This window comes from Aptenodytes forsteri, unplaced genomic scaffold (genome assembly GCF_000699145.1).
Source record: "Aptenodytes forsteri isolate BGI_AS27 unplaced genomic scaffold, ASM69914v1 Scaffold63, whole genome shotgun sequence".
Lineage (NCBI taxonomy): Eukaryota > Metazoa > Chordata > Aves > Sphenisciformes > Spheniscidae > Aptenodytes > Aptenodytes forsteri.
In genome coordinates, this window is record NW_008794709.1 from 812,223 (window position 1) to 826,061 (window position 13,839).

At 43.3% G+C, this 13,839-nt stretch overlaps 1 protein-coding gene across 1 annotated transcript in view; it reads left to right on the top strand.

Annotated features, from left to right (window-relative positions):
• HIVEP1 (human immunodeficiency virus type I enhancer binding protein 1) overlaps nucleotides 1-11,794 on the top strand; it is a 128,246-nt gene extending 116,452 nt beyond the window's left edge. The window contains exons 8-10 of the mRNA XM_009273691.2: nucleotides 2,729-3,805; nucleotides 6,644-6,751; nucleotides 11,274-11,794. Coding sequence (XP_009271966.2) covers nucleotides 2,729-3,805; nucleotides 6,644-6,652 — 1,086 coding nt within the window. The 3' untranslated portion in view covers nucleotides 6,653-6,751; nucleotides 11,274-11,794. The remainder of the gene's footprint in view (nucleotides 1-2,728; nucleotides 3,806-6,643; nucleotides 6,752-11,273) is intronic.
• The last annotated feature ends 2,045 nt before the right edge of the window (nucleotides 11,795-13,839 follow it).

Here is a 13,839-nt window from a genome sequence, read left to right on the forward strand (position 1 = left end):
ATTCTTAGAGTTGTTGGCTGATGAGTCTTTAAGAAGAGTTGAAAGTAATCGAAGCACAGATGTGTAGGACTCTAGAAACAGCGATGTTGTAGGAGCACTGCTTTTCAAAGTCTTAGTTTTCTTCCTGAAAGGATTAATTGCAATATGGTCATTTCAACTGAAGTTTGGAGCTGGTAGATTGTATTACAAATAAGAAGGGATATAACACATACGTAGAATGAACATATGGTGGTGGTTATGAAGTTTTCAGAGGAAAGTGATAGAATTCAGAAGTCATTTCACTCTGAAGTATGACGATAGAATCATTGGTAATTCCCAAGGGAAATTAATCTAGTCCCAAAGGTTTTTGCCTTATCACTATAAAAAAATTGTGCAATTGCTTATCTCTCCTCCAAATATGCTTAGTAGTAGAATTAGAAAGAGCACCAGATGTTCAGGGAAACTAGGAGATTGCCCTTGCACAATAACAAAAGGAGAGAAGAGCGCAGAACTGAGACCTCAGTGCTCTCAGTTTTTCTCCAAGGTGAAAGAACATTGTAATCAGAAAAGGATCAATTTTGCCCACACCTATTCTAGACACACGGCTCTTCAGAGCAGTGTGCAGAAAGATTAGGTCAGTCTGTGTGCAAGGCTGCAGGAGCGTTCAGTAATTTTGGCGACTGTTGGCTTTAAAACTCTGCTGAGGAAGTCACAGAGGGGAACTGGCAGGTGTTAAGCCTTTTACAATTTAGCAATATTTTAATGGACTGTAATGGGGATGGTATAAGTCACATACCTGATTGACCCAAAGGATATCTCTTGAAAGTTTTGAAGTTTTACTGGAGACCATGAAGGCGTTAGAGCTTTCCAGCATAATGCTCAGAAAAATGTGATGCAAAATGTAGTTTAAATAAAGGAGTAATTACTGCCTTCTCTGTGATGAATGCAATATTTACAAATAGTATATGCATGCAGTTATAGAAAAATAAGCAGCAGGAAATTTTCAAAAGCATAAACAGTAAGTAAAAATTTCATTCTGGTTTAAGTACTTATTGGCTTGATTTTTCTTTGAAAGGCTGTACTACTGGGTTTATTTTTTACAAAATTGAAGATAGTGAACTGTTGGCAAGGAGAAACAGTAAAAATTATTGCTGCATTTCATTGTTTGACACAGGTTCATTCCTGTTTGTAAGAACTGTGAGTCTGTGTGGCAAATGTAAATTGGAGTGGTTTTATAGTATAACAGAGAATAAAATGTCGCGGTCTCTGATCACTGTATACACCTGCCACAAAAGGGGTAGGATCTTAATATTTGGATTTTGGGTTTCCGTTGTTGCCAATAGATACCAGAAAGACATTCGACTGAGTTTACTCCCTCATCGAACAGAACCACTGAAGTCTCAAGAAAATATCCACACAATTAAAAATGGTGAAAGGTCTTCATTAATATAGCTCTAATAATAGTCTACATTAATATATTAAAAAAAAGAAGGCATGTAAGTAATACAAGGCAGTAATTCCTTTCCAGACTACCTCCTCCTTTCCCAGACCAAAAGAAGTGGCAGCCGGGTGTCTGATGGTTAACCTACAGCCTGTTCCTATTGTGAATGGTTGTGGATCCCACTTCTTGCCATCGAGACAAGGGGTCAAGACAGCTCAGGAAGGCTGTTGTATGTTCCTTCAAAAGCATCCGTACCAGTTTATCAGGATTTCTTGTGAGGTGTCAGACAGGACTTAATTCTGAGAAAGGTGTTGGCTTCCTTCTTACACCCATCTTCCCATTCAGATTGGTCAGCCCTGCGTAGTCAGTAAATCATATTCTCCTTTAACCAATACATTTCCTACCAGCCATTTTCGAAAGCATTTCTGTTAGTGTTTTCATTTTGTGCCTGCTCTAGAGATTTCTTGAGAGTTTGGTCAAAGCCACAGAATTACAGTTTAGGACTATATAAACTAAATATAGTTGCACCACTCTTTATGTGTTATGAGTATGCCTAAAGCTAAAAGATACTGCAAGATTGCAATTGCAGTTTAAGAATTCTCGTTTTAGGTGTTTTTAGGAAAGGAGTTGCCAGCCTTGGTTGGTAACACAGGCTATATGAGAAGAAAAGGGAGCATATAAATACGATTATCGGTCCAGGTGTGTGCACCAAATCATGGCGAGCTGAGGCAGCAGTAGGCTGTGGGTCCCACATCTCGCTCCAGTATCCGCCCGTCACCTCCGCCTCTGCAGGCACTGTAGTTGTCATCCATCTCTTGTCACTGCATATCGCCTGTCTTCCACATTAGAAGCACCTACAGACAGATGTGCCATGATGCTGCCTCTGCCTGCCAGAGGCTGTAATGCCTCCAGGAGAGGAACCTGGTGCATCAAAAAAGCCAGCTTATGCTTATTTAACCTTCTTGCCTGAGGCAATTTCCACAGAAAACAGTTCTCCAAAGCCTTCTCCCTCCTTAAAAAACACATACAAAGGATATTCAGCAATGTTTTCGAGTACTAGTGTTCAAGGGAAATTAGCCAGGGTAATTAGGAGAGGAAAATTCAATTAGTGGGCGAGGAAGGAGTTGGAAAAAGAAAGGAAGGAAATCAGTGCATTGTTCAAGCTGGGCAGTATATACTGTGAACGGGTTTGTTGGTGGTTTTTCTTAAAAGGGAGTGTGGGAAGCAGTCCTAGCTACCTTGCGTTTTCATTTCACTCGAGGATAGCAGTGGCCGCCGCATTAACACGCCTGTGTTGTTCTCTCGCAGAGCATGCCCTCCGTCAGCTCTCCCTCCTCACCAGTGGACCGCAGCATGCAGACGACAGCGCCGTCACCCTATGCCGAAATCCCAGAGGAGAAGCTGGTTGGGTGCCTGCAGCATGCCACCGAGCTGAGGGCTCCCCAAACTCACCTCTTCAGCCACCTCCCCCTGCACTCACAGCGGCAAGCCAAGGCACCCTACGGCACAGTACCGGTCGGGGGGATTCAGGTGGTCCCTGCCGGCCTGGCCGCCTACTCCACCTTCGTTCCCATCCAGGCAGGGCCGGTGCAGCTCACTATCCCTGCCGTTAGCGTGATTCACAGAACTACCAGCGCCCTCGGTGAGACGGGCGGCGCGGCTGCCGCTGCTCCAAATCCCGTGGGAGTCGCCGAGGTGAACAGCGTCGTGCCGTGCATTCCCATAGGCCAGGTGAGCGTGCCGGGCATCCAGGGTCTCAGCACACCCAGCCTGCAGCCTCTGCCGCCGCTGGGCATGGAGACAGTGAACATCTTGGGCCTGGCAAACACAAACATCACCCCGCAGATGCGCCCTTCGGGAATTACCCTGAACGCCGTGGGCCTCCAGGTTTTGACTGCCGGTGCGGCCCCGCAGGGCAACCCCAGCCCACAGGCCCACATTCCCGGCTTGCAGATACTCAACATTGCCCTGCCGACCCTCATCCCCTCCGTCAGCCCCGTCGGCGCCGAGGGGCAAGGAGCCTCCGAGGCGCCCGCCTCAGGCAGCAAAGCCTGCCAGGCCCAGCCGGAGCCAGCTCCTGTCAGCTTCCCCGTGGCTGAGGTCAGCCAGGCCGGCAGGGCCGCTTCTCCTCAGGCGGCAGCCGGTGGCCGGCGGTATGGCGGGAAGAACCATCCCGAGCCCACCCCACTGACCGACTACGAGCGACCCGACGGTCCAGAGAAAGCGGATCCCGAAAAGACTGACCTCACGAACCCCGCCAAGCCAAAGCATGACATCCCTTCCCTCCAGGTGAAGAGGGCCGCCCCGGCAGAGCCCCCCTCCAAGGCGAATCCCGATGCGTTAACCAAGTCCCCGGTCCACCGAACTGTCTCCCCGGACAGACAGGTACACAGGCCAGCCGCCTTGCCCCGGCGGCAAAACATGGTGCAGTTTAGCGATGGCAGCAGTGACGATGAGGATAGACTTGTAATAGCAACCTAGTTTTTGTTTTTCATTGTGTTTTTATTTTGGGGGGTTTTTTTAATAACACTTACAGGTTTCTTTGCAAACCTTCCTTTCCTTAAAGCACATTTTTCTGACACAAACCCATTACTAATCTTTGTGCAATCATGAACTCTTGACCAATAATTGTTGTTTCCTGTCAGCTCCAGCCATTTTTGTACATGTTGTATAGACAATTGTGCCTTTTTGGAGTTTTATGTTTAGAAACCTGTACAGATTGTTGAATATATATATATAAAATATATATATATAAAATATGTATATTAAAACCAGGTAGTTGCTTGTGTTTAGTAAGTAAACATCCTATGTCAGATAAATAAAGGATTAAATTATATGTTGCACTATTTTTATGGCTGTGGGACAAAGTTTCTGTGTACAGATCTAGTATGTAAAACTCCATATTTATTGTATCCATATTAGTCTTGGAAAAGGGTCTGTCCATCTTTCTTGTGTAAGACGGTAGCTTTACACTTAAAAGAGAAATACAGTATCTGTGTTATGAAATATTACAGTAAAATTTTGTTTACTGACTTTACCATTGCTTATGTTGTGCCTTCTTCATGCAGCCTGGTAGTTGGAGAGGCGCTCGACTCGTTCCTTTTAGTACCCTTCCAGCTGCGTTCAGCTTGAAAGGATCCAGTGGTGGTGTATGCCCCCGTGGTCTCACCTGCCACGAGAGAGAGAGAGAGAGAGTATGCTCTGCAGACTTACTTGGAGCAAAAACCTTCAAAACATCCGGCGATGGGAAAGTGGGGAGGGAGTCCTTTCAGCTTTTTGTAGAGCGAGCATCCATCCACCTTGTGTTTTTAACACTTCCTGACTAAAATTTGAAGACCTCCCTGAGCGAAAATAGCAAAAGGGTCAAGATGAAATATTTTTTTATTTGTAATCTTGAACTATAAAACCAATTTTTATTGACATTAAAATGTTGTTATGCAAGAAAGGAATAATTCTTTGTGTGTTCTTAATTGCAAAATCTGCCATACAGTTGGTGAAAATGCCACTGCTGTAATGAGGATCTGGCATTACCAATTACCATCAACTTCTTATGAGACTGCGTTTCAGGTGATCTTTGTTTACAGGTAGACAAAGCCAATTTCTCCCTAAATATAGCTTTGTCTTATTCATGCAGGGGAGAAAAAAGGGACTAGAGGTCTTACACATACAATTAATGTGCCCTTATATCAACAAACTCGTCATGGGCATACAGGACATGGATGGATCCCAGAATAATGAAATTTAATAAAACTCTGTTTCCACACAGTGAAAACAATTTAAAATTACAAATAAATTTTTAAGGTGTTCAACTACTGCAGGAGACAAGTCTCACGTGTTACAGGGCTACACATTCCTGAGAGTTTCAAATTGACCTGGGATTTGTGCTGTAATTTGTAAACAGAGTTGGTTTTCTGCTGTGTCCTTATATGACATTCTTACAGAAGTTTATAAAACCATTTGAGCAACCAAATTCCAGTAGAAAACTGGAAGATGTAATTTAAAAGCATGATCACCTTTATGGAAATAACAAGGATGAGCGCATATAAAACAACTGGAAGAAAAGGGTGGGAAGCAAATCTTGAAAGAAAATCAGGAGTGAACCTGAGTGTGAGCTGGGCCACGTTGTTCACAGATTAACTCCTGTACCCAGCTCAAAGAAGTAATTCATACCCTGTACTGCTCGTATTCAAGAACAGCACAATCCTAGATCCATTTTTAACTTCACATCGGCTTTTGTACTGTACTTACATTGTACTCATTACATTATTCCATTACGGTGTGTTGTAAAACTGTAGGCGATGTTGAATGAGCTTTATTAACTTTCAGAAAGAGCTCTTCAATACCAGAAGATCATTTATATTACTATGATTATCAGCCAATTGTACTAATCCAGCAATTAGAAACGCACGTACTAGAAAGGAGAAATTACTCGGCTGAGACATGAATGTTGGTATAATTCCTTACTGTGCAGAGCCTCACTGAGGGCCCGAGCACCTGAACCACGAAGCACTCTCAACTCGCATTGACCTAAATGAGAGTTAAGAGTACTCGGCACCCCACAGCATTGGACTTCAAGTTTGTGAGTGTCTCATGTGCAACCACTGTGTAAAATGTCACTGTGCATTTGTATGTTCTTTTTATAAACGTAGTGATGTCAACGTGTCTTATCATTATCATTTATACCAAACGTGAAATTACCTGAACCAGCCGAAGTTAAAAAAAAAAAAAAAACATTGCTGCATTACATTTGTTTTGAGAGCCTGAAACTTTTGCTGTTAGAATCAGGTGAAGGTTTGTAGTTAATGAACTCAAGAAACTGCATCAGTTTTAGCTTCTTTAAAATGGACACTTACACTTACTAGTAGACTAGAACTATGCTAATTAATTTGAGCATATTTGTCTACAGCATGACAAAAAAAAGATGACTGGATCAAACAGGTTTACACCTATCTCCAAAATTTTGAATGCTATCACAAGTATTACCATTTCTCTGAGTTTTATAAGGAAGCAGTAGGTAAGAAATTGGTGTTCCACATGCCCCAAAGTCCTGATTTTACTAACAGAAACTCCAGAGATTTACTGTATACACATCTTAAATATTTACTTGACTAGCAATTTGTGGTGTGCTCATGTTCTAAGGATTAATTCCAGGAAGTCACTAATTTAACAGAACATTCAACCTGGTGAATCAGGCGATCTACATGTGTCTCTTTTCTATTCTAGGTGTTTTGAAGACATCAATGTCAAGAGATGGAAGCGGTATCTTGAAGAATAAGAATGACAAGACCACAGATATGTCATAAAGAGAAATGTTAAGACGTGTGTCATTTGGTAAGTTAATAGCAGGACAGTAGAGAGAAAGGACCAAGAGAATGGGTACTGATTGATAGTCAGCAATCACCACACTTAGCCAAGCAAAGCAGATGGGCCTATTTGAAGCAGGATCTCCACTAACAATGAAAAGATTAGCGAGTAGTTGCAGATATAGCTAACCTAGTCCAAATGGAGTTGGGAGGAAATCACACTTTTCTAGAAGATAGATGTTTGTGGTCGTTGAACATTATACTGTTTCCCTTCCCTCTAGCATGTTTCCAAATGGATATTCCTTGAGGTGCCTCTACAACTTGTGCAACAGGAGAAAAACTAGGAGTGTGACCAGACCTGAGAGAAGGTTAAACTCCATACCTCTCCTCTGTTAGTGGCTAGCAATTTTGTTTTAATCATACATGTAACCAACATCTATACTATATGTCAGCATACACGGGTCTCCTGCATCAGCACGAGCCTGTGACCACTGTCTTAGCTATTACGTTTTCATTCTGAATTAATTCCTTTTATTTTAAATTGTGTTGTATCTTTATTCTCTTGTCCAGAGTCATTAGTGACAGGGAAATTGCACTCCCCTTGCCACAAGGATCCTTCTGTTCAAGTCAGTAGCAAGTATCTCAGAGATTTGCCAGTGCAGGATTAGGCTGCTCTTCAGATGGTGTAAATTATCACAGCTGAATTGGAGTAAATAGCACTGGGGCTGTTTACTCAGGGATCAATTTTTAACGACCCGGTCAGACACCCTCTAGCAAATCCAGCACAGCTGTTCAAACATTAAAAGGCCAGGGCAAGTGTTGCTCCTCAGTGCACCCAGGCACAGTCTGGCATCTTCACACAACCTGTTTTCATCAAGAGGGTGCAAGCAGGTGCTAGCTAAAGGCTGGGTACAAATAACAGCTACAGTAATGACATGGCATGGTCAACTTCTGTGAGACCTGTGCAGATGTTTCCCTGTTATCTGCCAAAAGTCCTCGCTAGAAAAAGAATCGACCAGTAGCCTGTAGCTCTTCTCTTTCAACTCAGACCTCAATTGATTTCTCATTGCAATAGGTGATGTTTGCTGGTGATGCAGGTATCTGATTTTGAAGGCGGCATGTTTCCCCTGCTGTCCATATAACAATACTGGGTTTGGAATGTGGACTCTCTTAAATGTGTCTACGTTCCCCGTTTGGGCTTTAATAAGCTACAGCATGACCTACCTGTCACTTCTTAGAACAAGACCTAAACCGGAGAGAGCCACTGTTGCTGTAACTGGCCTCACATCACTTGATCTGTAGCATCACATCCCCAGACACGAACTCCCAACTTCTGGGCCATAGCTGAAATGAAATAAAAACAAACTTAAGTAGGTTCAGGAATGCCCTGCCCTGCATTGATTACTGCTGCTGTTCACACTTTTGCTTCTTTCACTTCTTAAGTAACTTGCTGTAGCTTCAGGTTGCTGTAAATCATGGCCCGAGGCTAGAGCACACACCCCATACCCCCCCACACCCCCACAGTTGGTCCATATCAGCCAGTCCCCTGCCAGAAAGTCCGACAGCAGCGTTTGCATACAAGCAAATTCAAATGCACATCACATGCATTTCATCTTGGACAATGTACTTAGGCTGAACACAGTCTGGCCCACCCCAAAACCAAAGATATAGCATAAAACAAAGACATACCATGCTTTACACTTAGCTAAACATTCTGTATGGGTTCTTAATAAACAGATTTATCTCGCATTGAGTTTACTGACATGTATGTTAAACAATATAAAATGAATTTGTCGCTATACAGCTTATTCCAGAAGTCCTCATTTTTTGCAAGATAATCCTCACGAAGGTTTTATAAACACTTTAATTTAAACCTGTAAACTGCCTTTCAAACGTGTTTAACATGGGGATGGTTTCATCAAAACAATAAAAAATGCTCAGTTTTAGCGTGAGTGACTTGCCAAAAGCCAGGGAAACTAAACAATCTACAAGTAAGAGTGCTTGCTCATGACAGCCTTCAGCTGATTTATCTGACAGGCCACTGCTTCTGTTGCTTTTGAAAGATCCACTGAGACCAGTTACATCTTATAGCAGGGAATCCTTACCTTGCTTTCGTGGTTTATAATACAAACAACAGGTGTCATCCATCTTAGGTGACTGTTGTGGTCAGTCTCTAGTTGTGAATGTTAAATTATGAATGTCTTAAAAAAATGTGGCTAGAATTGTCTTTCCATGTCTTAAGGAATTTTCCTTTGCCTGTAAGGGGTCTCAGCACCTACAGATGGCAATTTTTAATGATACATAAAATAGCAGAGACTTACACCACATAGAAACCATTTATGGCTTATATCTTTGAGGATGAGACCGCTGTCTTAGATCTAGACACTGGATTGCTAACTCTATTGCTGGCTTAGGATAAAAACAAGCTACTTTAAAATACTTCAAATTGATTATTAAGTAATTTTATGTGGAATGTCTGTGGGTGGATGAGCAAACAGCAACAAGGATGTAACAGCATGTAATTAATTGATTTGATGTTCATGTTTTGTTCCAGAAATGGTCAATCAAAAAAAAAAAAAATCCCTCCACTTCTCCTCTCTATACTGGCCAGACTACACAAAATGTTAGGAGGTGGCTGGTGATTTTCAGATACTCCATGTGAGATCTAAGGAAACCATGCTGGCTGGAAGATGGCAAGGCTTTACATTCCTACAGTTCAGTCATGGAAACAAAACTTGTCCTAAGATGAGTCAATTAGCTAGGCATGCTTAGTTTTCTTTGGTAATAGTAGGCTTGTTTTCCCCAATAAGGTCAAATGTTAAGGCCTGTTTGGTTTTGCGGCTGTACTCTTTAGTGTATTTGAAATCCATTACCATGCATGAGGCATTTGTGCTGGAAACAGGCCAGCTGAAGGCTGTTTGTAAAGTCAAATACCCCTAGCATTTCCTCTTTTTGTTAAGTTAAGGTGGTTACAACATCCCTTTGAGCTTGAGAAGTTCCATTTGCAGGTCATTCAGGTCTAAGGTGCTTTGGTGTTGGTACCCAAATACCTTACAGTTGGATTGCTCCTCCTGAGAAACAAAACATTTGACACGGGTGACAGTTGCATCTCATATACAGCAGCTCTCTAATAAAATAATTGACCGTTAAAAGTCGTTGCCCACCCCGTCAGCTCGCTGCTCCAGAGGTAGCCGTGGAAGTGAGCTCGCAGCCCACTCATTTGCGTTTGCACAGGGCTCGTCCCTATCGCAGCAGCAGCGGCCCCGCTTTCATGAGAGGCTTTCCCCAGGACGCCTGTGCGAGGCAGGAATGATCATTGGACGTGCACATGCAGTGAGGGACCAGCACGGAGGGAGCATCACCACGAACATCCACCCGCGTCCCAGGAGCACAGGGCCACGGCACGCCAGCAGGGATTTTGCTCAGCGCTGGGCCTCGTGCAGGTGCAGATTTTGAAAAAGGAGTTAGGCACCATCAACAGGACCTACCCAGACCTGAAGCGGCTAAGTGGAAAGCCATCATCTTGAGACTTCCCCCTTCCCATCCCTTATGACCAAGGCATATCAAGTCAAAATGAAGGATAAAAAGGCACCTTTTGACAAATTTTTGACAAATTGGAAGGAATTTTGACATGAAGCCAAAATTCCTTGTTTGAACAGAAAATTGCTACAGCTCTGTTCCTGCTAATACTCAAAAACTCCCCAGCCTGAGCTGCTGCCCTTCTGGCAGCCAGCTCTCCTCTAGCAACACAGTAGTTTGCTTCTGTGAGGCTCTCCGTGCCTCGGGCACACTGTGTGCAGAGAGGTCATATCCTTTATACAATGCAATCATAAGGGCTTCATTCTGAAAATGTGAGTGTGAGGAAAAGGAGATGGTGATGTCCACTTCTTATACACTCAGCCACCGATACTGCAGCAGTGGCACCCTCTGCCACTCAGCCTGAGCGGTGCAAGGAAGGATGCAGTCACCATCCTCGCGCGGGAGGCTAAAGCGCACTAGTGCTGCACCAGCTCTTTCCTCATCGGCCAGGGACTACGTAGCAAGGGAGGTGATGCCCCTCAGCTCCCCCAGTAAGCGGGCACCTTCATTAGTTACACCTCTTCCCCAGGAGGCTGCTCCAAGCTGCCGTGCTCTAGCCTAGGCTGGCTGCAGGCACTCGCTGGCAGAAACGAGGCAACGATACAAGAAAGAGAGAAAACAGGCTGCAAGACGGAGCGAGCCAAGGAGAGCACTGTGCTGTAACCAGTCTGTTAGATTGTTCAGGCACAGGAAGGCAGTGTCCTGTATTTCAGCGCTGTTACCCAGCGTTAGGTGTGTCCCCGGTTTGCAAAAACAGTCTAGGAGCCAGAACAGAAGCAAATGTTGAAACAGTGCCTCTCTGCAAAACAGAAGTCATGTTTTCATGTGGACACCAGACAGTTTTGCTCCACCAACAAAGCAAGTGGGTGGTTCAGAAACCATTTTTGACACTTAGAGGTTTAAATTGTGTTTCTCTCTTTCTTTGTTTATTCCCATACCTATAATCATCTGTGACTCTTTCTTACTTACAGTGTTTCAGAGCGAGAGCTCACACACCTAATGCTGATTAATTCTGCTGGACTGGGTAACTGGCTCCCCTGTGGATATCCTGTTTTCCTGTGAATCATCGTTCCTCCTTGAGACATCCTCCAACCCAGATCAAAGATCCAGAATGTATTAGATATGAAGACATCAGACAGCTCAAACAGATTAGAAAAGACACACACAAAGAAATGCATCCCAGCTTCTCCCTCCTGTCCTGCTGAAAATTGGCTGGGTGAACACAATCCTAAGCACTTGTTACAAAAGAAACAGTAGAAAGACAAAAAGAAGAAAAAAGGAGAGAGACTTTGGAAATTTAGTTTACCCAGTGTCTTCTACAAATTACCCTTTCTAAGTATTTGCACTTTTGTACTTACTTAGTTCTCCCTTGCAGTTGGAAACTCTTCAGGCTAGAGCCTCATCTGATGGAAAACGACATCTGTGAGCTTCGGCAAGAGCTGCACTAACTGCATCAGCGGAGGACTTGGTACTGTCCATTTAAGTATTGAGCCTTGCCTACAAACACACAAATTAAAGGAACATGAAAACACATGGTCTGTTTTTTCAAGTTTATGCAGTCTGTTGTGTTCTTGATGGTTTTATTCAATTTTTCATTTAGCTATATGAACAACTGAAAAGATTCTGTACCAGTGAAATGCCAAAACCTAAGGTCATGAGGTCAAACTAGATTATTTTATAGTCTCTTCTCCCCTTGCATTCTTTGAACATAGGTTTTATCTGATAAAGCAGTTAAAGTCATTATTTCAGCAGCGTTTGATCTTGAAGATTGCACAAATAATTAGTCTTTTAAGATTCTGAACTTTTTTTAAAAACAGAATTTTAAACTCTCCTTTTAATGGATGCCTTTTAATCCTTATGTTTAAGAACAAGAGCCATGTTTGATCTAAGACAATGGACAATGTGTTTGGATAGTCGGAGAGACCATTTTTATGGGAGTGTTTGAACAATACATTGTGCTTTTTCAAGAAGTTGTTCCTCCAGTCATCGGAAATAGCTTAATGAAGGACCAAAGGACTGTCCTTTTTCTGTCATTAAGCTCATATAAAAGGAAGATAAAATGTGCTGCTCTTCATATTAGAGTGGACGGTATCAGGCTTTTAGTCCTAGACTTCTAACTCTTCTATTAGCCTCCTGCACTTGGAGGGGAAAGAAACACTTTTAACCTTATGCACTGTGAACACTCACTTGAAGGCAATGGAGGAAAGAATACCCAGCAGGAATACGCTCTGCAAATACTCAGCAAAATCATTAGCTCTGCATATTCTTAATCAGTGAGGTTTTGGTAGAATTAAGGGTGGTTTTTTATCCAGACTATAGTTTGTCCAAGTTCCTGGGTGGGATTCAGCTGTTTGTTAATGTTTTCTTTGAGGAAAAATGTCAGCAAGGTCTGATGCTGAGTTGTTCTCTGCCTCCAAAAAATCCCCGATGTGGGAGTATCAGCATGTGGCACGGTTGTGAGAGGCATGTGAACTGAGCCCAAAGTTTGCCCCTTGCTGCAACTTCCCCGGACGGGGCAGCTGTCAGGGCCACCGCAGCCATCCAAGGGAGGTGGGAGCGGGTTTGAAGGAACGAGGGCCAAATAACCCGAAAAAGATTCGCCTTGTGCATAGAGACAGAAACCTCATTGTCCAGTCCTGAGGACAAATGGGCAATCTTTTTGTTTTTCATAATCCATGGTATTTCTGTTGTTTTTGTGACCTTCCCCCTTTAATTGGACCCATGTAGGCAATACACATGTAATTAGCAATGCACTGATTTCCAGATAAGGACTGATAACATCATTTTCCAACTTTGGAGAGAAAGAGGAGGGGGCAATTGTTGGTCTGTCCAATCTGGAAAGCAGTCTGTAGGTGCCAGGTAGGCATGCCTGAGCATATGCTTGAAACTTCACTGGGCATGTAGGACATTATACCTGATGCTTCCCCAGATTCCTCCCTGTCAGTTCATCCAGGGCAGTGGTGACGGAGATGAGAACTGCTGGCTTTTTAACCAGGTGCTAGCTAGTGCCTCGAAAAAGTTCAAACTCCTACTTCATCCTATTAGGGACCATTTATTGAGCACATTTTGTGGTTTTTGTGTGTACAATAATGCAATTTTGTCAGCCCCGTGCTGGAGTACTGACCAGGCAGTAAAGCTGTCTGCATAATGATGGTGCCAAACAGGGGGGAAATGGAGCTCAAGCTAGGTTTGCGCATGTCCCACTAGGAATTAACTTGTGAGTTTCTGGCACCAGCATAAAAAAGGGAGCTGTCTGAGAAGGGGTTGGACTTTGATGCTTTGGAGGGTGAGGGAGAATACTTTTAAAATAATTGCTTGGGCCAGAAAATTAAGACAAAGCCTGGCCTCAGTGTTGTCAGGAGCAGTCTCCTGCTGCCTTCAGGAGGGCCAGGATTTCACTCATGGATTTTTAAGGCTGGAGCACAGAGAGTATCTTACAACAGAGCATGGGTATTTCTGGCACAATAGGGATTGCTGTTAATGACACTGGAAAGTGATTTTTTTTTTTTTTTTTTTTTACCCGGCCATTGCCCTTTC